At 42.7% G+C, this 26,225-nt stretch overlaps 2 protein-coding genes across 5 annotated transcripts; both read right to left on the bottom strand.

Annotated features, from left to right (window-relative positions):
- Window positions 1-3,364: 3,364 nt before the first annotated feature.
- On the bottom strand, window positions 3,365-18,302 carry LOC139295278 (SH2 domain-containing protein 4A). 4 transcript variants are annotated; one of them, XM_070917443.1, is made up of 9 exons: window positions 18,222-18,302; window positions 17,423-17,516; window positions 16,985-17,250; window positions 13,836-13,980; window positions 13,528-13,630; window positions 12,494-12,532; window positions 12,353-12,394; window positions 10,638-10,947; window positions 3,365-4,568 (listed from the first exon to the last, which is right to left on the bottom strand). In XM_070917443.1, the coding sequence occupies exons 3-9, from the start codon at window positions 17,169-17,171 to the stop codon at window positions 4,342-4,344; spliced, it is 1,053 nt and encodes a 350-aa protein (XP_070773544.1). In that variant the 5' UTR covers window positions 17,172-17,250; window positions 17,423-17,516; window positions 18,222-18,302; the 3' UTR covers window positions 3,365-4,341. The 4 variants fall into 4 exon arrangements, with proteins under 4 accessions (XP_070773544.1, XP_070773545.1, XP_070773542.1 ...); XM_070917444.1 differs by having other exon boundaries at window positions 16,985-17,247; XM_070917441.1 differs by having other exon boundaries at window positions 16,985-17,516.
- Window positions 18,303-24,082: 5,780 nt separating this feature from the next.
- puraa (purine-rich element binding protein Aa) lies at window positions 24,083-24,971 on the bottom strand. Its single transcript, XM_070917570.1, has one exon. The coding sequence runs from the start codon at window positions 24,938-24,940 to the stop codon at window positions 24,083-24,085; it is 858 nt and encodes a 285-aa protein (XP_070773671.1). The 5' UTR covers window positions 24,941-24,971.
- Window positions 24,972-26,225: the final 1,254 nt, after the last annotated feature.

Raw genomic sequence — 26,225 nt, 5'->3', positions numbered from 1 at the left:
TGCCTCGTATGAATTACACAAAAGACGAGACCGGCACCAGCAAACATCCACAATGTTGCCTGGGAGACAGAGGTCACATGAGAGGATGACTCACAGAAACCCAGAACTACCTAGAAACCAACACTATTGAGCGGCCCCACATCATGGTGCTCTTTACAGTTTGGCGACATGCAGAAGGATTAGTGTCGTGTCAGTGCATAAACGACAGCGAGACGGTGCCCTTGGCAAAAGACAAGTATACAGTTAAACTTAATGGGGCCAGAATCTGATACCTCAATAGGAATCCACTACAGTGCCAGTCACTATTCTCTACTAGCTACGCACACTCACACAGCACTATGTGTATATCAACCTGTGTCTGGCCATGGGTCTGCTGCTGGTGTGTGAGTTAGTGTGTGTGTGTTCATGCGGACCTGGAGAGTAGGGAGTTAATGCAGGCAGGGCTGTGGCAGTCCTCCTGCCCCTCAGCCAGATTAATCATGCAGGAGAGACACAGCAGGCCCCCGTTCATTCTGCCTGGGGGTGAAGCTGTGCCCGCATGCTCTGCGTATCACATGGCCCCGGCCCCCCTCTCTTCTCTCCTCTCTCGCTGTTTCTCTCTCTACTGGGGGTGCTGTGGATGGGGCTGGTGGTGGAGGAGGAGTGTGTGCGTGGGGGGGGTGTTATTGGTGATGTGGTGGAACGCCACAGCACGCAGTATAGCTTTCTTTCTTTCTTTCTTTCCTCCACACTGTTGTTTTTTCCTCTCTTCCCCCTTCACTTCCCCTTCTGTGGGTGTGAAGCGAGTGAGGCAGGAGAAAAAGAAGAGAGAAACAGGCGTCCATCTCTCCTGCATGGAGACAACAACAGCCTCTTTTTTATCTCCCGTCGGAGGGCCCTGACGACAGCAGTGGCCAGGCTCGGTGGATGAAGAGGAGAAGTGTGTGGGGAGGAGGGGGTGGGGGGTGCGGGGAGGGGGGCATACCAAGGGACTCGCCACAGATATCTCCTGGAAACTGCTCGACGATGTCTCTGCGCATCAGAGAACAGCCACAGCCATTGTTGGGCTCATTGGGAAACGGAGGCGGTATCGCACAGTTGCGTGCTTCAGCATTTTGCAGTGTGTTGCACAAGCACCTACAGTGTGTGTGTACAGTGGAACCTTAAATGTTTCATGTGTTGTGCTGTAAGCCTTCAAGACAAGCAGCCTACTGTAAATATCATTGTAACAGTACATGTATATGTGTGCTTCGCCTCCCTGAGGACTGTTTGTCAAACCACAATGCACTTGAACATAACAGTGACACCGGGTGCCTACCTCTATATGGGCCCACACAGATACAACAAGATCCATGTGTGTTTGTTGGACAACAGTGCATTGTTTGAGTCTTATCACGTTGGCTGTGAAATGGCTTTCTCAACTGTATCAGAGGAGCCTTTGACATACTGTACTTTAAGAATTAAGTATTGTCTTTGTTTATGGGAACATAAGCATTTTACTAGTAATTTAATGATTATACATGTTAAAACAATTTACAGCAAGTATAAGTGAGGTTTTAGCTGAACTAAGCCTGACTTTGAAATATGTTTCCCCAGCTTGGAAACCCTTTCACTGTAACAGCTACCATCAACATGTTTCAGATAAATCATTTAAAGAATATTCAATATAATTTAGTTTCACTTTAATGTCAATAAAAAAGTCTGAACACACCAAGCTATTGACCTGTTGTACTGCAGCTTTTCCCAATTTCCTGAGAGTTTGGCTTAAATATATATATATATATATATATTACTATCTTGACTGGTCAATCATATACCATATTGAACATGATATATTATGACGTAAGGGCACTGACATTTTCCTAACTTCAGTATACAACTAATTATTACATTTAATGGGACTATTTCTCTTCTGTGCCATTCAAGCATGAATGTTCAAGAAACTTAAGGCATAGTGAGACTAGTTTTCTTCAGCTATTGTGACGGTTGAAAAGCTACAATACACATGCTATTGAAATACTCATATTCATCAAGGCAGCAGTTTGTCTCTGTGAGGTGTTTTTAATGTCTTCTTGAAAACAGCAAGAGCCAAAGAGGAATCTCTTTTAGGATCTGACCTGGGGGTCGAGTGGAGGCACATCTGGTTTCAGATGCACTTACCCATGCACACTTACCCATTCAGCTCGACTACAACAATAACTGGCAATGATACTGGTTTTCTATAAAGGAAAAATACAGCGATGATGATGGTACAGAGTGTGATTGTGAATGCTACCTGTTGAGAAAAGAAAAGAGTCTTGATGAATCACTGTCCTCTGAACTTCTCTGAAACTACTACACAATTGACTATTGCAACAGCAGTTCCATAACACACACACACACACACACACACACACACACACACACACACACACACTTAACACAGTGTACCCTGCAGAGAATACACTGACTACTGTGCTCTCCTGTTCTCTATTAGTGTATTGCTTTACAGGTCTATGGTTGCCATTGTAGTGCAATGAATCACCACCACAGTCTGTCTTTCTGTACGTCTTTGTGTACACATGTGCATGTATGTGTGTTTGTGTGTGTGTGTGTGTGTGTATATGGATCTTGCTTTCCGTCTTATCTCTCTTTGAAAAACCAGCCACAGGCCGGAAATGTATAATTTTGCAATTATATAATTACTCATCTTAAATCACCAGGCTCTACCTTTTTTTCATGATGTCCTACAACACAGGTGCTCCTCCCGCTTCAACGCATTCATGAAATGGACTTAATTCTGCCAGATAAATCACAGACAAACACTACTTACTTAATGAAGATACTGTACAGCAGCAGAGGGCATATATTCATCATTAATCTCTGAGTGGTGTGTCAACTTATATAATGTCGGAGTGGTGCTTTTATTCACCCCAGCGAGCTGATTTGTTACAGTGGAGATTTTCTTTAAACAGATTAGCCAGCTGCCCACATTAGCCATGGTAACCACGATCTGCAATGGAAATTAAAGATACAAATGTGAAAATATGCCTCACAAATTTTGTTATCGGCAAACATTTCAATTTCATTTGCAAGCTTGGGGAGCATTACTGGAAATTAAGCAAGAAATGTGTGAGCACAGTCATGACAAACGTGGGGGTGGATGTGTGTAGCCCTGCTGAAATTCAAATTCAAATTTTACACCGGTCCTGGTGAAGCATGAAGGTCTACTTGCTGAGGCTGGACATTCAAAAATATATTCTCAGTGAACCAGCTGTAAACTGTGCGCCATGTCAGTGTTGTGGGTTGCATTGTGCTAATTATGAGGATCGAAGTTAGCTACATAAACAGAGACAGAGTGGGAGGATGACACAGAAATAAAAAAAGGAGACTTAGATACAATCTGTACAATTTACACAATTTTATTGTTTCTTTGATTGCACCATACAAGCGTGACATTAAATATAAAAAATGTCTCTCATTTTACAAGTGAGCATTGTAGTAATGTTAAATATCCCATTACAAAATTTCTTTCTCCCTATAGGAAATATTTAAAAAATGCAAAAATTAAAAACAGAAAGTACAACCACACATCTCTAAAATATTACTGAAAAGATTGACGAAGAGTAACACAGAGCTGGATTATTTGGCAGCGACTGTCTAACTTGATCCACTGGGAGCGACAGACGAGGCATTTGGCACTGTTATTGGTCCACAACAGGTCGCAGAGAGGCTCCTGCCAGGCGGCAGGAAGAAACATACATTGCATTGTGACAAATAAACAACCCGACAGTCCCAGGGAGGACACAGCAAGATGAAGGAGGCCCCCATTGTGCCTTATTTCACCCCATTATGTCCTCCCATACCCACTCTTTTGTCCTGAACCACATGTGTGTCGGCAGCTAATGCAAACTGTCTCATAAGTGTTGAAAATAATGTTATTGGTAAGTAAACAATATTGTGTGTAGAGGGTTTGTAGATTGGACTTAAAAACAGCACGTTAGAATGAGAGTGTATTTCTCCACATGTTACACAAAGTGGAAAAAAAGCATCAACAAGTGAATACATGTCAACAATTCCCTGGCAAATACATATACATCGCAATCAATTGCTTTGGAACTTCTTTCCCATAAAGAGTGTTTACAGTACTGCAGCATCCAAAAATAAAACCATTACATTCAAGCATTTCCATTGCTGTGCTTTGGGAGTGATAGCAACATTGTGGACATTACCATTTCTGAGAGCCACCTTTGGAGCTCTCCATCCCGTTAGCCCACTGGCTGAGGCTCCACATTAGGCGTCTGACATTGTCTAGTGTGGCTTCATTTGAATCACGGGGATACGTGAAGCATGGGTCGGCGTCTATGCACCAGTGTGTAAGGATTACCTGACAGTAGGTGTGGTCGTTAGACGCAAGTGACCAGGCTTGGTGGGGAGAGGAGGCTTGATGCTGCGAGAGGGGGTCTGTGTGGGGGTTGTAGTGTTTTCAGCGCTGAAGGTTTTCATCAGCTGAGCCACCCGACCACGCCCTGCGCAGGTTGGTGCGCTCCCTGATGACCCGGCCTCCTCCGAGGCAGCAGCCCTCCGAGACGCTTCTGATGCACCAATATCTGCAAAAAGAGAGGGTCAGATTTCCTTAAGAGCTCGAACATATGGGTGACAGCCTGACTGCCATGTACAGAGGGGTGATTAATATTGATTCCTTATTTTTAGGTCTGTATTTCAAAAAATATAAACAAATAAAAAAAAGGGAAAGTGCTGCACTCTGTATCAGTAAGAAGACCTTAAAGAATAACTTTTTATTTTTTTATTTTAAGTTCATAACCATCTCTTCATTTGCATTTTCCCTCATTTTTTCTCTTCACTGTGTATTATAAGATGATTTTCTGTGCTGTGCTTGTCACAAGGGGACCTTGTTTACTGTAAACTACAGCGATCAGTGTCCTGTTGCAGCGGGACACACAACACCTTTTTGGAAGCATGAGAACATAAAATCCAGGTGAAAATCAGTTTAAACTGATGTACTATGTGAAAATCTGTAACAACCATAAACAATGAGAGTTACACATTCAACACATGCATGCTATTGTTGTAAAAGCAGGAATCTACTCTTCCCACACCACTCGATGATTTCCCCTCTCCAAATATTGCGCCTACATTTTCCTTCACTCTTTTCTGCCATTTTTTTCTGGCCATTTCTCTTTATCCTACTCTGGCTGAACAGAGGTCATCCTCAGTGGAAGTGTAGTAGGGACACAGCTGGGTGTAGTTGGTGTGTGTGTGTGTGTGTGTGTGTGTGTGTATGTGCTTGCTGAGGTACTGCGTTTGGAAGAGGGTGTAATTGAGGGAGGAATGGAGGGAACAGGAGTAACGGAGGGGAGGGAGGGCCACAGGGACAGCAATGGAGAGCAGACAGACGCTGCTCAGACACCAGAAGGCTTGAGGAGCCACATATTTTTAGCGTCATCCCCGGGGGACAGAGATATGTGAGAGCGCCCGCGTGCACGGCTACAGACGCACACAAGCTCACACACACACACACACACAAAATAAAGTGAAAACATGCACAAGCGTGCACAGTTTCTAACACAGTTGAATTTCAAAAGACACACGCACGTTCTCATGTTACATTCAGGTCCATGCATGCTCCCAAACACGCACATAAACACAAACATGCACCTTCGCACAGCCCTCCTGCTCATGGATTCAGTCACGCATGCAGCCATCTCTCACTAACACCAAGGCATAGCACAGAGTCACACACACACACACAGAGGTGGGGTACAGCCAAAACCACAGGCACTCCTGGGGCCAGGAAGCCTTTAAAGCTCTTGATGTCTTGCAGGCATGAAAGGGAGAAACCTAAAGTAGCCTTTAAGGTTGTGTTATTGTTTATTGTTGTTTACTCTCCTTTCGCTCCTCTCCCTGTGGCTCTAACACCTCCCTCCACCCTCCTCTTCATCTTCCTCTCCCCCTGTCTTGCCCTGCCTTCCTCTGCCCCCTGACCCGCGGTTCCTGTGTTAATGTCCTCTTGCCGCGCTGCGTGGGCTTGCCTCTGATTGTCTCGTTGTGTTGTGTGGTCACCACGGAAACCTTGGATAGGCTCCAGCAATTGAGGCTGACACACATTCAGGCACGCACCAAGCACACACGCAGACACACACACACACACACACACAGATACGCACAAACACACACACAGGCACATACACACTCATGGTCAGAGAGTTTTTTGAGCTCAGAGCCTCGGTGCAGGTCTGAGTGGAATGCTTAATAGAGAAACAGAGAGATAGAAAGAGAAGGAGAGGGAGAATTGGTGTTATGTGCATGGACTGTTGTAAAGAAGTATATATACATATATATATTGAGAGTATTTCTTGAGGCAAAAATCCTAACACACTCCCACAGGTACGCTGACTAAACTGCCTTAACACACCCAAAAAAAAATGCTCAAACCCCCACGCCTTTCTGCCTGAAACTCTCCTCAGCAGCTGCACTCTTAGCTCCGTCAGCAGAAACAGTCATTAAAGCTACCTGTGAAAACACCTATTAAAATGAAAGAGAATCTCTGCATTAAATCACTCGTCGAGATTGATTAATCTCCCATTTGAGCTTTCGCACGCCACTCCTCACATCTCAGTCCAGCTCGTAAATGTACAGGGAGGACAAAGAGGAGGGGGGCGGGAAGCAGTGTCACTGACCAGGCTAGCGCAAAAATTAAAGACCAATCTATCTCTTTAAAGACCTCCACGTCTCTGGCAGAAAGGGAGGAAGGAGGGGCTCGGGTGAGGAGGTGGGGGGCAGAAGTGGGGCAGAGGGCAGAATTCCCAAGCAGCATGTCAGTGGACTGAAGGGCAGGGAGGAGAGGAGGTGTGTGTGTGTGTGTGTGTGTGTGTGTGTGTGTAAGCAAGTGTGGGGGTGGGTGGGTGGGGGGGGGCCCTCCTGTGTGGGGGCTGGGGCCCCTGTCACTTATCAGCTCTGGCTGAGCGTCGCCCAGGGCTAGAGTCGGGAAGCAGCGCTGGAATGTGTGTCCTTCCCTCTGAAGGTGAAGAGAGAGGAGAGGAAAGCCGACCGACAGACAGAGAAGGGTTTATAAACATGAACACACACACACACACACACACACACACACACACACACATGAACACGTAACGCCAGCTGCTGGAGATTGATATACTTCACGAACACACTGCTCAAATCATATGACACATTGACACGCAAACACAACACGCAGCTCTAGGTTCACTTCTAGACTCACTCTTACACTGATGCTACACGCTCCCCCTATTATCTGAAATATTACCCATAATACATCCCTCACGTTTATTTTTATGCAGATGACACATAACTTAGCATCAAGCGGTCAGTTAGCCTCTTCATCTTCAGTTTTTACAGATTTTAAATTAAAAAGTAGGTTGGCTTAAACTGATTTCCACGCCCTCATTCCCATACAGTAAGTAAATAAATGCTGTTTCTGCTTAAAATACTATTTAAATAATAATTTCACACTGATTTCTTAAACTATTCTATTTTTCAAATCTGATTTTTACCTGACTGTAATCAAGACATCTGTAGGCTAATGATCTTTTTTCTTTAATGAAAAGTAAAATAATAAAGATATCTTGAATCCTGTTTTTCAGACAACAATAAAGTAGATAACTTCAGATGACATTAAAAGCTTATTCTGTCCCCAAACCCTCAAAAAACTCTCGCTTTTCTGACATTTGACAACTGCGTCTTGACAATATCCAGAACTTGATACTTTCATTCACTATTTTTTTGTTATGGCATCCAGTCTCTTACACAACTTCTTCAATTCTCAGGTGTTATACTCTGCTTGTGCTTGTAAATACACAAGAATGTCACCAAAGCAGATTATGAAGTTCATCTTCTAACTGTTATGTGGGCCACAGGCTCTGCTCACAGGATGCAGGAATCCTTGTCATTACCCACATTCAAAAGAAAAACAGCTGAGGCATGAGCCTTATCCTAGTCAGCCTTCTCCTCCCCTTGGAACAAGCTTCCTGCCATTGTCAAGGACAGACACGCTGTCAGTATTTTCTGTCCAGAGTCAAGACACATTTATTCAGTCCACCTCAACTCCCACCACGCCAGCTGTTCCTTTCCCTTTCTTTTCGGTTTTCCCTGCATTCGTCGCTTATTCGCTGCCCAGGCATTGCCCACTGATCTCATATCCAGCCACGAATGTGGGTGAAGGCACACACACACACACACACACACATACACATGCCTGTGCAACTGCAATTTATTGGAATTGTGTCTTTTGGTTTCTTCTTTCTACATGCCATCACAAACAGATTTATTTCTTGGTGGTATCGGAGCAGAAATTGCCTTAAAAAACGATATTTGACAATGATCTTCTATGGTCAGTCCAGTCGAGTTCAGTCAATATCTGCAAACATGATTTCACTAATATTTCCAGGATTTTGTCTGCTCTTGATGACATTATTAAGAGTTTGTTAGCTCTCTAGTGTCTGGCTTTTGGAGAGAGAGATTTGCCCGTTCTCCAAAATCTACAATGAACTGCCAGGAATGTTCAGAATGAACCAGACACTAAAGAGAGAGAGAGCGGGGGGGGCAGAAATCGTTTTTTTCTCCCATTCAGCCGTCTTTAATGAGTGCAAGAACACATGCAGGCTAAAGAACACACACACACACACACACACACACACACACACACACACACACACACTCAACCTTGAGGAACTGTCTGTCATTGTGTCATTATGTTGGGGGATTTGCTGTTGTGGTGGTTGTTTCTAAAGGAAATTATCTACTTTGACAGAATTTGACTCAGATAATGTCAAGCTGACATCTCATCTAATTGTGCATTAATTTGAAACTACTGTACAGTAGTCAAGCATGGCATTGACCCCGCCACCGTCTCTTTGAATCAGTATTCAAAGGAATAAGAAATGCATTCCTGTGTTCTTGCAGCTGGACCAGTGATGTGTTGTTCTATTTATGTTTTACTTTGTGTCTGTCACAAAAGACAATGACAGTTCAACTCAAATGTTCAAATAGTGATGAAGAAATCTTACTTTCTATTTAACCTTCTCCTAAAACTCTTCCAGGAAGTGTTGCAGTGTGTTTTCCATGCGTGAACATGCTGTAGGATGAACATTTTTCCAGCAGAGGGACCTTCTGGAGACGAGGTTTTCTATCCAACTGGACTTTTTTTCTACAGTTTCCTTGTTTTCCACTGGATGGTGCTAACCTCACCCTTGCATTTCCCATTTCTCTGCATAACTGGGTCACTGTATGGTGAATGAGTGTTTGGTCGATTCATGAAATTGGGTGCTGTGTTCACACTGGGAAGTCTAGGAATCACAATGATAATTCGAACCAGATTCAAATAGGAAGCAATCTGCACAACACACTGTAAGACCCAGTGACACTAATATTATAGAGAGAAAGCCTGAAAACAACCATCTACACACAATGAACATCTGTATGAACAAAGACAGAGATACACAAGTAGCACAGAGCATATAACAGACACAATGAGAGAAACAAAAAGACAGATACAGCATCCCGCTTCACTTAAATGTAAAGCCTGTAAGGGGTGCAGTTAATCAGCTACTTTTGCCACCACTCTCCCCTCATGCCTTTATGCATTGCAAAGCTACCTGTTCTCACCGGTTCAATGATGGAAAAAGCTGCCAAATAGCACAGACGACATAGTGTAAGGCCAACAAAAATCCCAATATAGATCAAATGGTTAAACTCTCATGTGCTGTAAACAATGTGTGCAATCCATCAAGACACATACCCTTATTTTCACATGCTGCTGAATCTCCGATTTATGGAAATTCTTTGTTTGACCATGAAGTTTTGAAGGTTTCCTGTTGCTGATTCCAACCCACATTAAATCAAAAATCCTGTAATGTTCCATCTTATATCTGTCCATCCTCTAGATATCCATCAGATATTGTTAAATAACCATGCACCTCAGTCAATCTACAGTGTTTATTGGCAGTTTCACCGCTGACATGCACCTATGACAGTACAGAAGCTAGCAAACAAGCAGGTGTGTGGGAACGATGTGGTACCAAGACACAAATGCCAGTCACACAAGCTTTTCTCCCCTTTAGGCATGGCCTCTTTAAGCTCTGCCAGTCCATAAAGATTCCAGCGGGCTGAGGTACTGTTTGGCGAGCACATTAGGTTTGAGGAAATAGATCCTTCTTCTTTGCTGCAGCGCTGGGAAACATAACTAGTATGAACTTTGGTCAGACTGGTTCTGCTCAGTTCTAATGGCTGGCTCTCAGAGAAGAAGCAGTGGAGAGGGGCCCTCTTTGAACTGCTCAGTGGCTTGTCGTGTTTGTGATGTAAGCTAGTTGCATTATTGTGGACTTGATATTCAACGTACATCTGTGTCCATATGTAACATTTAACTAAAAGAAAAAAGATTCATGGATATCCCAGTTCCAGGGATGTCTCTATTGGCTATGTTTATCCATGATGACAGCAGCCATCATTAATATTGCTGTTTATGTATTTCTCTTTATTATTCAGCAAGTGAAAGACTGTGGGGTCTGGAAAAAAATATCGGGTCATTTAATGGATATAGAGAAAAATTGTATAAACATACCTAAAATAATACATTTTGATGTGTCAGACCCATTATGTGTCCTTACCCATGATGCTATGCTCACCTTTCCCACCCTGCGATTCCTGGGGCTTCTGAGGTTCCTGTGAGCGCAGGCCAACTCTGATGGGTGATGTTGTTCCAGAGTCTATTTTGACAGTGCTGCTGGGGGAAGCTGATGGCGTGGCGGCGGTGGCGACGGCGGCGGCGGCCAGCCTCATATTTGCAAGGCCGGGTCTCGTGTTGATAGAGCCTGGTGCTGCATTTGCAGAAGCTGGTCTCACATTGACAGGGCTAGCTCTCATGGGAGGCCTGGAGCAGATGGAGGGCTGGGGAGCTGACTTCTCCTCAGTCGCACTGACTGACTTCAACTCGGGCTGTGGAGGGAAGAGTGACAAAAGCGGACGGAGGAGTGCGATCAGTGTTGACAGCTAATTCACATACAGTGGAATTACTGTCATGTTTGATTAAATCATTGGATAAATGATTCACCAAATTACAGTTCTCCAGTGACTACACTGCACCATAATGAAACACACAGAACTATGACCGTTGATTAAGAGTTTAAGGATGTGTGGAGAGAAAATTATAAGGTGACTTGGAAATCAAGCTGCCTCGCTAATCTTCCTTCCTGATCTCACGCCTTCTTAATCAACAATCTCACTCTCTGGTCCTCTCTCAGGCTGACTCCTTCCCCCTCTAAATCAACTGGAGAAAACCTGCAGCGGCGCTAGCAACAGCCACTTCTACATCTGCAGCACCAAAACCTGCCCCTTCCTGTTTCCAGACACAAATCATTCCAAAAAAGAGACTTTCAACAAAATAATGAATCTTGTAAGAGGGGAAGGCTAGCTTAGGCTGTGATTTCCTGGCTGTCAGACCGGCCAAACCTCCTAAGGTGTGGATGTTCATTGCCACATCAGCATGGGTTGGCCAGAGATGTGTTGGGGCCTGTAATATAGAGAGTTTGGTATAGATATAAGAAGTGAGGGAGAGACACTTCCTTCTGTGGCAAAGAGGAGGGAAAAACAGAGAACAGAGGAGAGCTCACGAGCCCAAACCTCAGGAGACTATCCCACAAATCCCATCCATCTGCGACTGACGCATTCTCTATCTCTGGCGTTTTAATTCCCTGATCAAGTTCATCAACCATCTGTTCTAGGGCAGTCCAGAAATCCTGCCTTGCCTCTGTGATTCAGCTGTTCTTGCGACGCGTGTCACCTGCACACACACACACACACACACACACACACACACACACACAAGCAACACATAAAGAGAAAGAAAGCGAGGGGAGATAGAGAGCATACACTCCCCAGACAACCCAAGGCTGGAGCGATGATGGAGCCAGTGGGAGGACAGTTCAGTTCAGCTGTTCCCCGGAGAGAGAGCTGCGAGGGGTGCGGCAGCTCAGACGAGCGGGGAGCACAGAGAGGGAGAATTCTGGGAGAAAGATGATCTGCAGAGAGGCTGGGAGTGAGGGGACAGCTGGCCTAACCACCATTTCCTGTTACTCACTCACTGAGGGTGGAACTGCCATGCAAAGACACGCAGGCACTCTAAAGCCACATTTCAAAGAGCTGAAGAGTGGATGTCTATACTGTGTGTTTTAAAAGCTGTGTGGTTCAGTGCAGATGACACTAGAAAACAAACTGTTCTCTGCTTTATAAACCATCTAGAATATACACTAAGAGCAGCAAAAATATTTTTAAAAAAGCTAAAACTGGATTTACAGGAACTATAAATAAAAACCTTCAATTACTTTCTCACATTCACAAATACCTTTTCTGCTGCTGGAGGTGATAAACGCTCACTCACTGACACCTGTGGGTTCAACAAAGACATTACATGAGCGTTACAGGCCATGATGCAACCCGAGAGCACATAGCTCAATTATTGTAGCAGGCAGTTGCTCCAACTCACCGGCAGAGGGGGTGAAGTGCTCGTCTCCTCAGATTTCCCCTGTTGGGAGAGACAGTGCCATGTTAGATGATACAAGAGGGGACACGTCATCCTCCTTAACAGTGAGTCAGTTCAGTACTTGGAATGAGCGGGGAAAAACAGAGCACGAGTTGAAAGAGATAATCATATTAAAAAACAAAACAAAACTGAAAAGCATATCTGCACAGTGGGTGTGGTATTGTGACTGCAGGAAAGCCAGAGGCTGGCTGGAGATGCTCGTGTTTCCACTGAGTGAGCAGCGTGCAGCTTCAGCTCAGAGAACCATCGTGGTCAGGCCAGATGAGACCGTCCGCCCCGGCTCGCTCTGGCTCAGTGTGTGCAAGGTTGCCATGACAACGCAGCAAATCTCTTTTTAAAGATAGCGTGAAAAAAGGAGACCCCCCCCCACCACCACCACCACCAACTCCTAAAATCAACAGCTCACACACACCGCCAAGTGCACACACCCTGGAAATTATCCACAGAGAGTGCTTAATGTGACACAAAATGAATAGGGTTACACATTTAATGAGGACTGATTTTAAGCAGATGTGCTCAAATGCCTAATTGATAGTTTTCACAAACTGCAAGGCAGGTAAAAGAAGTGAAAATGAAGTGATGGGAGTGTTATGTTTGTGTTGAAGTGAGGGAATGAGGCAAAGAAAGCAGTCAAAAAGCAAAGATTAAAGGACAAAAGGGTATTATAGCACTTCAGAATAAGTTGGTCTGACAGAGCAGTGATTCTCAATCTCAATCTCTTTTATTTCTGTCAATCTTTTTATATGTTTATGTTCATATACAGAGTGGTTAATAGTTCAGTCAAATGATGGTTTTTCTGTATCAGTTTGTTTTGTTTGATCAAATAATAAAGAGGCCAGGAGCGAGTCATTTCACATGAAGAAAAACCCCCAGAAACAGGAGTCTGTAATCTGTTTTTCATCATCCTCTAAATCATCTTTGTTTCTCGTCTTGAGAATCACTATGACAGACAACATGATTTGATTTCAGCTACACACCTTTAAATTCAGTGAGATTCCAGGTTGTGTTTTAGGAGGGAGGTTCGCTCTCTCTGTCCGGACAGGTTCTGTTGTTTTTCTGCTCTTCAAGATAGTTTGATGGCTGCAAAACACAATTAGAGCATGTCACATCTTTTTATATATACTATATATATAATATATAATAATATAATATATATAATAATACTAACATAATAAAATCAGAATACAGTTTACAACAGAAACCTCTCAAATTGCACTCTGTAAACAACATACGTGTTACATATTGTTCACTGCCTGTAATCGAATCTATTACAAAGGTGTATTACTGTGTATTGTTCTGAAGACTCGCCGCCTTCTTTTCTCCAATTCCTGAGCAGATGAATTTGGAGCTCAGCTCATCCACCTCTCCGATCACAAGGACCGCCACATCTCCATCCCGGCCGAGCAGCCAGCTCACATTCTTACTGTTGGCTGGAGGAAACACACACACACACACACACACACACACACACACATAAAATATGAGTTACTTGGCTATTGAAACACTGAGTTAAAGTTTGAATATGTTTATACGTGTAAATTATGCATCGAAATCACACTCAACAATAGAAAGATTTTTGATGTAATATGTGTCCTTTTCAGTCATAGTCAACAACTATTTTGAAATACTGTATTGATAAGTATTTCAGATCTCTCAGATAATCAGTTGTAGAGCTGCTCATTCTGAATTCAACTTATCACAAGTGTATCTGATAAACTGAGGCTGCTGTTTTGGTTTAGACTGACAGGAGCAACAGCTGGTGGGCCCAAAGCAGCAAACCACAAATGTATGGGACAGGACCCTCATATCGAGCTGATGGGGGAATACCCTGTCCTCGTTTTGTAGACATATGCTTGTGAGAGCCTTCCATTTACTGTTTTCATTCCCTAATCTGAACTATTTCTTACATGAAACCATCTTTTAATTCCTACCTTAAACCCAATGCCAGTTTCTAACCCTAAAATATCATCAAATGAGATCTCGCCTTACACTCTCACTTGGCTTCTCCTTATCTATCTATCTTTGTGAGGACATTGAGTCCTCATAAGCATACAAGCACAACAGGACACAGACGCTTTCACAACATAACGTCACGGCCTTGTGACCAGATTTGGGAGCATACAAAAGTCACTTTATGGAGATAAACCAGCTCACGTGGGCTCAGAGGGTGAGAGCTTGTAGGGTTGAAAACAGGATAACATATTTTCATGGCGAACTGGTTTTGCCAGCCTGCCTTGTGGATCGCATTCTAGCAGGGCATACCAGGATGACTACGAAAACACAGCAGCCAGGCCATACCTTGGTAAACCATCTATTAGTGCAAACTGACAGCTACAAACCACAATACAACTGTCAGGAGCAGGTGAGATAATTGTTGTATAGGGTTTTAATGTGTTGCATAAGTTGTACTGTAATAGGGAGAGTTAAAACACAAATGTCACTTACAATAATGTGGTGCACTGCCTTGTCAAAGTGAACGGAATAATGTTTCTAAAGTGAGAGGAGACGGTTTTTCATATCTGAAGAACAAGACTAAGGTTGCTAATCTGAAAAAAAGTTGAGCCATCTCAGCCTCATGTGAATGTCACCAGTCTGCCTATAACATAAACACATGCACACAAACACACCAGCATGTAGAGTACTTAAACACTTATTGCCATAAAGGCAGCCTAACCACAGCAAAGGTCCCATGATCAGTAAGGGCTAAATGCTGAAAGAAAGCAGCCGTGAGAGAGACGCGGCTTCATTCAATGCATAAAAACAAACTTAGCATGTGAGCTCTCCCACAAGGCCATCCAGAAAAAATCTAACTCTCTCTTTGTTTTTCAAACACATACATTTCCTGCATACTTCCTGTTTTCACCCCCTGCCAATTGTTTGAAGGATTGAGTCTTGACTCAGGAAGTGAGTTCTTAACACAGAAACACAAACTATCCACCATTTCCTCTGCACTACAGACGAGCAGCCTGTGTGGGGAAGAGTTGTGACCATGTGATCTCAGCCTGCAGTCTCCGTCCAGCCTCCTGAGAACAGCTGCATTGGTCATTAAGAGATAGAAAGAGGTCTGTCCTCTCACTCTGCACCACAGTTGATAGAAAGTGCTTTGTTATTAGCCAAGACAAGACCGATCACATTACTATGTCAATCAGAGTTAATGCACCAACTGCAGTGTGCTGTTAATTGGCTTTAAGTCATATTCAAGAAGCTTTCCAGCAGTTGCTGTATCCTTCCAAACGTCTGTAGTTTTGCTAGCTTTACCGTCTAGGAGTCCTTCTTTGGAATATAAAAATAGAGCAATTTGTTATGTCAGAGTCATTACACCATACATTTCTCATACTGGGACTTGCTACGACTTAAGAGAGAATGCAGACAGGCAAGATTCTGTAGCATGCGTCAAACCAGTTTCAGGAGGACTTGCGGCCTCCTGACTTTCTGGTTGTTTTGTTTTGTTGGATTGCTGCATGTATACTGTTGACTCCAACTGTCGCTTTTGAGCAGAAGCCAGTTCCTGAAAAACCCATTTACCTTTCGCGTTGCCTGTGCATTTCTTTTCTCGTCATCTCATGTCTATCATGCCGATGTTTTCATCTGCCGCCTATCCAGTGACATGTCTGACATCTCTGACCCAGTGAATATTCTTCTCTGTCGCTCGAAGGCCCACAGTCAAAATTATCTAAGTGAGAGCCTGACAGAAAAACATGTGTGTGTCTGCCTCATACTTCACATTCACCATTATGGAAATATCTATCAGGAAACGCTATTAATATATGCCTCTTATAATACACTCGTTTCAGGGTGAATATTATTTTACCGTGACATCTACTTTGCTTGTGTAAATGTTAACATCATCTGTGAGTGTAATGCTAACATTAATTCACCAACATCATCAATCTGCTGTAATTGTTTAGGACTTCAGACATAAATAGAACTCCATGTTAGTGAAGTATAAATGGTCTTTGGTTTCTGTCTCTGTACCCTCTCGCAAGTCTACAACATCACAGGCACATTAATGTGGAGCAGCTGGTGTTTGTTAGCCCAAGTTCGTATTTTAGGAAACTTTAAACTTGCCAAGTGGACTTCAGGTAAACGCTGTGCCTGCCTTGGGAAACAGCTGTTGAGATGGCGGTGAACACGAGCTGCAGCAGCACAGGATGTTTGTCACAACCACTGCACACATGCTTCTGCAGTGCACTTCTCAAGCTTTGTAACTCTCTATCAGGTGATTAACAACACACTATGCAAACATCTTGACAAAAAGGGTTCAGAATGTCATCCTTAAAAGGGGGAACAGATGGTTTTCTGTCAAAGGCTTTGTTTAAGAGATTGATGGTCAGTATGTTTGAAAAACTTGAAGCTGCACCCTGTTGCACTCGATAAACAGGAAGAAGAAAAGTGAACAAAGGTGAGGTGGTGGTGATGGGTTGGTTTGGTTACCTTTTTTTGGCTTTGTTCGCTTGCACTCAGCGTCCCCCCCTTCTCTCTCTAGTTTCTCCTCTCGCTCTTTCCAGCGCCGTACCTGCTCCTGGCGCATTTTCAGGAACAGAGTCTTTTTCTGGTCCTCGTTAAGAGCATCCAGCACATCAGGGTCGATGTACATGTCCTTTAAAATCTGCTGCAGCATGGTGGGTTGACTTGGTACCACCTGGCCAAACCGTCAGAGGGAGGAGGAGGCGCTGTCAGCTGTCTTTGGCCAGCAGCTTCTTGAGGTGGACAGTATTGGTTTATAGTCTCATGTCGTTAGAAGAAGACTTTCACAGCTTCTTTATGCTACAGCTCCTCTTATTTACACACAAACTTCTCTTCATGAATCAAGGTGCATGCTCATCCTCACACATTTTTGTACATACTGTACAACCGCATACATACACTCACAAAATTTGGTTTCCTTTCTGTGTTGTGCTGACAGCTCCCCCACCCTACTCAGATGTCAGTTTCCTTTGACTTTGGAGGTCATCATTGGAACAATCTACAAGAAAAAAAACAGAGAACACTTGGAACATTTGGAAGATTATGTTGTGCCCTATAAATTCTTCATTTTTCCTCAAAGTTGCAATATATTTCTCGATCCCACCTTTGTCACATTCAGAAACGTATTTTCTTCTATTATGTTTCAGCTGGTTATCTTGTACCTCCCTTCATGAATACGGAAGAGCCCAAACCCTGTTTCTAAACTGACAGAAAGACCGCAGCCCAGAATGGGAGGAGATTCCAAAGGAATGGGACTGCTTCTGTCATCAGTGGCCAACCTCCCTCCTCCCCCTCCTCACCACACATCCCTTCCCAAACCCATGTTCCTTTCTCCCCCAAACTCCCATGAGATAGCGGCTCCATTTTAACATGGTCAGTTTCTGGTTGTAAGAGAAAAAAAAAAAACAGGGTCATAGCCCAGGACAGCATGAGCCGATTTCTCAAGGGGATTGAAATTGGACTCCTCCAATCACAGTGGGTAGTTAAACAATGGCTTCCACATAAGCAGCACTTGGAGGGAAAGGAAGCTTGTCTCAGACTGAGAACTATCACACTGGTGTAATACAGATTGGTGTCTACTAAACACATTGTAGGGTGCAGAGAAGGAAGCCCAGGAGAAGGGGGGGGGGGTGAACAGAGAAAGTAAGTGATACAAAACCGAAGGGAGTTGTAAGAGAAGGGTAGAATACGCTGAAGTACTCACAGTGGGATGTAGACAGCCGCTCCACAGCAGAGTATGCTAACTAAGCTGAGAGAGTCTGAGCGCCTGTGGGTCCTCCTCGTCTTTGTGTGTATGACTGGGCTGATGACATCACAGCATTCCATAATCTCTCTCCCTCCCTCTGCTTTCTCTCTCTCTCTCTCTCTCTCCTTCTCTCTCTGTCTCTCTCTCTCTCTCTGTCTCTCTTGCTCTCTCTGTCTCTCTGTCTCTCTCTGTCTCTCTCTCTCTCTGTCTCTCTCTCACTCTCTCTCTCTCTCTCTCTCTCTCTCTCTCTCTCTCTCTCTCTCTCTCTTTCTCTCTCTTTCTCTGACACTCACACACACTTTATTTGAAAAAGGGGAAGAGAGAGGAATTCAGGAAGTTGACCTCACACATTAAAGAAGTTGTATAAACAAAAGAGTGGAAAAATAAACCTAAACCAATAAAGTTTCAAGCTCCTTTTTAATCACTGCGCTCCCACCAAGTGATAGTAATAGTGGTATGAATTAAATACAAATTTTTACATCAACTGTGAATGTAAAAATAAAGTTGGTACAAAAATAGTACAGCACTAACTCTTGAATAACATACAGTTGTTTTTTTATTTCTTCAAAGACCCTGTGTGTGTATGCATATACTGTACATACTTCAGTTGATTATTGCTTAAATATCAAATTATGAAAATGAAATGAGAAATGTATCTCCCATTGCCTTGTCATTAGTCAGTTGATATATGGCACATTATTACACACACTGAACATATAATGCTAAATGACTGTGACATTAAAACATGAGCTCAGGAGGAGTGAATGTTTTAACCTATCAAGCAACAGATAAAACAATAGAACATAAATAATCAATTGTTGATTCTAAATTGTATGTACATATTCTATGTAGGTAGAAGCTCGGGAAGCTCTCTTGTTAAATTGCTCATGTGCCTTGTGGCATTTATTTAAGTAGCTGTTTGCTTTACCTTCTCTGTTGTTAATTCTACCACATGGAAGCCAATGGCAGATTTCTCCTCTGGGACTCTTCTCCTTTCCCTTTTCATTTATAGGTAAAGAGCATCCTCTGGTGGCCGAAGCCAGAGAAGCCTGTTGTGGATTACGTCACCACCAAAGCCAATGCTAAACTGCTTCAGAATATAGCACTAAATTACAAGTTGTATAACGAGGTTAAAGCGAAGGCAGTATTTCCAAACATATGCTGCGAAGCTAAGTAACACCACACCACTAATAAACATACGTGCAGACGCTTGTATGTAAAAGGTAAAAAGTGGCAGTATGTTGAACATTGTGGCAGCCATTCATGATACTCTGTGCTGTCTGGGAGTGCTCAGGTGATGATGACTATGTTGCAGCAGCAATAAAATGTGAATTTGATCAAGTAGTTCTCTCTCAGCAGTGTAGCAGCTGGACCAGACTAAACCTGCGATTAATCTTCCCTAGCAGCATTCCTGTGGGAAATTATTGTCACTGTGGTCCTAAGTAGCATGACTGACGAACTATCTGACCAACTTCTATAGCCTTTCATCAACAGAATACATTATACTTTCAAAATATGCTTTCACAAAGAGTCTTTGTTTGACTAAATACAATTTATCACCAGTTCTGATGTGTTGCACTTGTGCTTCCAAAGCCGTGATGACCTCAACCAATCCTCTATGTGGGTTCTTGGATGAGGAGCAAACTCAGAGCCTGAGCTGGTATCTGGGCTGGAGTCCATCTCAATCTAGCACAACCCCTTCAGTTTTTTCACCTTTCCTCCTGGCCGGCAGGGGGGCCAAGAGGCTGAGAGACCATCAACTTCACAACAAAGCCCAGGCATACATACATACAGTATGTCCTGCAGAAAGGCCTTTGATCATGTCCAGACCTGCACTCTGACCTCCCAGGAGAGTGAGTGTTTGTGGTGGGACACAATCTTTCCTTATATTGACGTTTCTCTAATGTGGTTTCTTTTGGAGGAGAAGGTAGAGGACTGTTTAAAGTAGTAAAAATCCTCTCAACGTTGACGGCCCTGGCAACATCTCCCTATGTCATAGCAACTCTGCCATGTTTTTAGAGGCAGAAACAACACTGGGGCTGCTGCTGATGTGGTGCTTGGCCTATTTTCAACAGTTACAATAATTAACATCTTCCACATCGTAACTTTTTATTAACTTGCAATCAGAAATCTAACTTATGACTAGAAATCCATCTAACTTGGAAAAAGCTATAAACGTAATAAAAGTATTAATAAGTAACTTCCTAACTTAACTTTGCAACCTGCTTTTCTTTGGCATTGGCTTGTTTGTCTTAATCACAGTAGCAAACAAACCCCAAAACTCATATCAGAAAAAACAAACAGTTGCAAAGCTTAAAAGACATGCAGGTTCTGTTGAGTCGTGATCAATAAGCTCTCATTTCTTTGGTGTTATACAAGCAGTAAAGCTCACAGAAGAGCAATCGTTGCATACAGATGATCACAAATTGCATAGTCAGGATGATAAGAGAACAAAGTAATGCTTTATTTTACAGCCTGGTATTACACATACAGTACTAATGTAGAAATCGCTAAGAAGACATGAGTCATCATACTTGTCATTGCAAAGTTTGCATTTTAAAGGCTGTAAAATTAAGCTTTAGTAATTAGTATCATTGCAAATGTAGAGTCAGACATTGTGGACAACACTACATCAAAATTAAACATACTTTTCATCAGTGAATTGTTGACATTTTGGGAAGTTTTTTTTCCAACAAGAAATGAAACATAAAAAACACATACATTTTGAATGTAGATTTTCCCTCATGGGTAAATTATATTTATTTTTAAAATTTGTCAAATGTACATAAATTATATTCAATGCATCAAAACCAAATGAGCAAATCAAATACCCTCTTTAAAAAAAAAAGAAAAGAACCAACATAGGAGAGAATGACATTCTTTGTTGAGATTATTTTAAACAAGTATTTGTCAGGCATTTCATTAACCTGGGAAAGCAAAGTGCTACACACAACAACCACTGAAGACAGTTCACCATACACCTTAATGAGGATTGGACTGAAGCACCTTTTCTTAGCTTAAAGCTAAAATGGAGATTTCACTGTTTTTTTTTTTTACGTTTTCCTTTTCACAAAAACTCCATTGTGTTTATAGTCTACCTTCAACAACCCATGAGCCAAGTTTACCCTTTTCCTAAAGAGAGGCATACTTGCAGTGACATTGTTCTATTTCAAGTTAAAGTACTTATGTGAACTGCTCGACCCAACAGGTTGCTAAGACCTTGGTTTACTATATTTTCCTCTAGGATGGAGCTTTGAGTGCAAATAAAGGCATACAACTCCTTCATGAGAAATAAACATGGAATTCAGCCACATGCTTTCAAATAGTAATCATATATTTAATTGATATACATATATTGCCACCATTGGCACATACGATATTGCACACAGTGATGAAATGTTGCACAGAAAAAATAGATATATTTTTTGTGGGCGAAAACATTCCAAAATTACAAATAATGTGGAATAATGCTGAGAAGGTAAAACTACGTAAAACAAAACAAGACATGCTTGCTGCTCCCCATTAATTGAGCGACTTACAACTTACACATAACTACCCAAGCTATAGAACGAGCATTTGAAAGGGGGCTTGCCAATAATTTATATAATTTCAGGCTACTACCGATGTTCCCAATCAGCCCCTGCTCTAGTGCGCTTGGTTAGTGAAGAGCCAACTCTTCTGCATCATCTTGCATCTAGGTGACCACCCCCTTCCATGTTTACATGTAGGCCGATACCTGGATGGCTGGGGAATGGGGATGGCAATGAAGTTAGGGAAGAAGGAAGGTAGCAGAAAAAAGTTACGAATTCTGCTCCAAATTTTTCTTAAGAGTTTGTAACAAACCCTTTTAGCACCACGAGTCGTGCGCTAGCACACAAGGGGGCTGGAGACACAAAAATGGAAGAAAAGAAAGAAGAAACAATAACAAAGAGAAGCTAAACTGCGATCCAAAGCACCAGGCCAGCGTGTAAGCATGCGGAGTGTGTAAGGCACCAGGTTGTTTATATGCTGAAGAGGATGCTCCCAATCAGGTATCGTTTAGGCTATACCAGAGGCTCCAAAAATAGGTGGTCAAGGACAGTCTAGTTTGCTGGTTTCCAGTCAATCTAAACATGGGAGCAATCATTTAATTCAATGCTGAGGTAAATCTGACATTATCTGATTGTTGCCAGTTTCTCTGGAGTTTACTGACAGAGTTTATAAAACTGCTATCACACATCTATGAGATGCGACTAAACTGGATTAGAACCAGTTGTTTTCCGTGTGGCAGCCCAAATATTTACAATTAGACCAAAACAGAATCTCATCACCCCCGGGTAGATATTTGGGCTTACAAATCTAAAGTGGAGCTATGAGTATGTATTCAAAGTAGCCCCACTGAACTTCACACCTTCAGATCTTAAACTTGTAGGGATCGGCACATCCATTGACACACTACTGAAGGTTCACCAACAGGTGAACTAAACCCTCTTCACCATGGCTTGTTCAGGCGTGCTCCTCAGTGGCCCTCCTCATAGTGTGATGGTGATATTTTGATTACAGTTCACAAGGTCGCTCCTTTTACAATCACGCTTTGAAACAACTTCCACTACAATTACACCAAGCCTTTGGATGGAAATCACTCAGTACTCAAACTTGAGATTCGTACACTAAAGGCAGATAAAGATACATATGGAAGGGTCCTTGAGCCAATATTTTGGGAGACCAACGAAATCTATCTTAGTGCAGATTAACATGCAGCAACAGCACTCCTTGGCACCATTTGGACTTTTATGACTGAACAAGATCACAAAATGTTTCTGTTCCAGATGTACAAACCAATAATGCTCTGCTGAATTTTGCCTCTTTTTTCAGACCGCTTAACCAATCTGCACAGTATGTGTAGAGTGTTTGTCTTTAGGTGATCTGCAATTCAGGCCATTTGCTACATGTTGTCACTGCATTTCCTCTATCGAATACACATTTAGTACCTTTAAAATGAACACATTGCATTAACAACGAGACACAAAGGTAGTCTATAATATATCCATCTGCATGGCAACAATTTCAACTGAAACAAAATTACAATATTAATATTTCTTTGAATGCCTCTGGCAAATGTCATCATGTCAAGATCCATTGACCAGTTCAATATATTTGATTTTTATGCAATGCATATTGCACAACAAATAGAGCACTTATTTCATTTCATGAAAATGCCTATATGTTCCTTTTATACTGCATGACATCTAACCAGTTTCCGAAGCAGGCCTAGCCCTCATATGATTTATGTGTAAACACATCTCTACTCACAGGTAAAGGTAAATAGGATGGCAAGTACATGTGACAACCTTTTACAAAGTTTTTGAATTTTGGTTTAAAAATTAAAATATCTGATTTGTGCTGAAGTCATTAGCTCACATGAAAAGGAAAAGCTTTTTCCTCAGAACTCGGCAATAATTCCATTTGAACATTGCAAACACTTTTTTTTTTTTTTTACAATAGCTTTAACTGGTACAAAAGTTGTCTGTTAATAAGGGAAATATAACACTCAGTTCAATATTGTTTGTCAAGTAGGAAACAATGTTCAAATATAATGTTATTACTTTGTTTAGCAGCCTGTTACTGTATTAATGGTGGATAAGTGGGGTAACATCCAGCGATGAGTGACAACATGTCATAACTGTCAGGTTGTGGAGGTTTCTTATATTGTGGGTGATGCTCCCTTGGAGTTAAACCATTACAGTTAAATCTTTAGATTTCTTTCTTTATACAGTAGAGTTTTTAATTATATTTCTCTTGTTATTTTCATTACTCTTGCATCTTTTTTGCTCTCTATATCAATCCTCGTCTCCATCGTCCGCCTGCATCTCCTCTTGTTGCTGCAGCTCGCATGCCCTTTTCTCCCGCTGTTTCTCCTGGATCTTCTTCATCTCCTCGGCATATTTACTGAAAGTATTCCCAAATTTGGACCACACTTTGTAGGGCACCGTAATTGAATTGCGGTACGTTGGCTTCACCTCGCTTACCCTCATGAACACACCATACTTATTGGATCCGACGTCGAAGAAAAACCGTTTGTTGTCCACAGTCAATGATGACCCTTCGGGCAACTCTGCAGGTTCGTCCTCTACACCGTAATCGTCAATAAGTTTAGCCAAAGCGTCACGAAACTCAATAAGTCCCTGTGCAGGCAGAGCAATCGTCTGGCCTTGCGTGGATCCCAAACCGGGCCCCCGGTTAACGGTCTGTCGAATCCTCAGAAACCGTCCCCTCTGGTTCTCTTTCAGATCCATATAGTATTTCCGATTTTCTCGGACCAAGAACTCGCTTTTGAGTGCTCGCCTGGGCTCGTCCTGTACCAGTCCCGGGTTGCTCGGACCTAGCTGGGCATAATGTTCGATGAAGTCCCCTAGGTAGTCACGGAACTCGACCGCCACGGACATGGAGAGAGTGAGGCGGCTCTTGTTTCCACCGGCCCCGACTTCTGCTATCTTTAAGAAGCGGCCTTTCGCGTTCTGCTTAACGTCCAAATAGAAGCGTTTGTTTTGGATGTCAACCCGCTTCGACGCCAGCTCTTGTGTCTCATGCTGGAGCCCGGAAGCCGAGCCCGCCCCTCCTGTCGCTAGGTGCATGGGACCGAAGCCTGGGCCCGTGGCTGCTCCTCCCTGCTCACTTCCACTGTCTCTGTCCGCCATGATGCTGCCTGCCTGCCTTCTCCCTCTGTCTGCTGCAAAGCCACGGCCAGCCACAGCGAACGCTGGAGCTCTCGCGATATCTACACAAAGGTATAAAAAGCGAGGGGGGGAGTCGTTAATGCAGAGTGAGGACGCTGTGTTTTCTCCCACAAGGTGTAATGTCATGAGCTGTCACTTATGTTGGAAACGAAACCAACGGTTGTTCGGAAGAAATGCATCTGCCGCAGTGTGGTTGAGTTTCGATATGTCGATAGAGCGTCTGAAAATGATGATGTTTTTGCTTCGTGGAAAGACCCTAGCTTGCCCTCTGTTTTAAAGCGCCAGGAGGAAATACTTATCCTTCCAAAGAAGCACTGGTTATATATCACGAGTGCGTCTGTGCACGTTTAATGTGCTAACGATTTTACAAACGATTAATAAGTTGTGTTAACCTGACATAAAAAAGTACTGCTTATTTTAAGTGTAAGAGAGAGTGGACTGATCCAAAATTGGGCCGAATTCATTGATTTCTAATAACTCAAGTCATAAGAAAATCCTGTCATGGTGGAGATTAAGTCCCTCAAGTCTAATTCTTTAACTTCTCCTAAGAAAATCATTAGGCCTCATCACCTAATGAAATATATATTTTTTTAATATTTAACGAAATTAGGCCTACTAGTAATACAATAATATTAACAATAAGAGTAATAACGGTGAATCATATTTCCCCCCTGCCTGCCAGCCTTGTACAATGGCACAAGATCCATAATAGATCCTTTATTAGCGTAACTAGTCCTCCTTAACCTTTTTCAACTTTAAGGTAGTGAATAACATACACGGATACAAAACAGCATTATTTATTTCAAAACCGGATAGGCGACTTCTCGTGTGAATTATAGGCAACATCACCCTATTTAGTTTTAAACACTGCATGTCTACATTAGAATTTGTTCTCCCACAACTCAAATTCAAATGTGCTTTCCTGGCATGGCCGGTGCAGTATTGCCAAAGCATGTCGGGAAAAGGGCAGAGAGAGACCGTTTCACCTATGTTTTTGTTTTAGGTTTTTAGTAGGCCTATTATTAACTCCTGTAAGGTTTGAGAGGGGGCGGGTAAAACCTGGTAGTTTCTTCCCTTCAGTGAACTGTGGTCAGCTTGAAGTCATTTTTGATGCAAAAAAAAAATGATCAAAACGTCCCTAAGAAACCTCTAAAACAACTCCATCTGTATGCTCATAGGCCTTCCGTGGGTCAGTCTGGGCCTAAAACTACAGCGTGTTGTACCCGTAGCCCGCCGCGAGCGCGCT

This window comes from Enoplosus armatus, chromosome 13 (genome assembly GCF_043641665.1).
Source record: "Enoplosus armatus isolate fEnoArm2 chromosome 13, fEnoArm2.hap1, whole genome shotgun sequence".
Classification (NCBI taxonomy): domain Eukaryota; kingdom Metazoa; phylum Chordata; class Actinopteri; order Centrarchiformes; family Enoplosidae; genus Enoplosus; species Enoplosus armatus.
Note: the sequence above shows the minus strand (reverse complement) of the source record. Positions and strands in the feature narration are given on the sequence as shown.

Bases quoted from the DNA above. Each gene is read 5' to 3' on its own strand.
- puraa (XM_070917570.1), bottom strand. From the start codon at position 24,940: ATGGCGGACAGAGACAGTGGAAGTGAGCAGGGAGGAGCAGCCACGGGC.
- LOC139295278 (XM_070917441.1), bottom strand. From the start codon at position 17,171: ATGCTGCAGCAGATTTTAAAGGACATGTACATCGACCCTGATGTGCTG. The intron at 12,533-13,527 runs GTGTGTAGCTGA...CTCTCCCAACAG, and splicing joins GAATCTCACTGAATTTAAAG to GGGAAATCTGAGGAGACGAG. The intron at 12,395-12,493 runs GTGAGTTGGAGC...TTGAACCCACAG, and splicing joins GCACTTCACCCCCTCTGCCG to GTGTCAGTGAGTGAGCGTTT.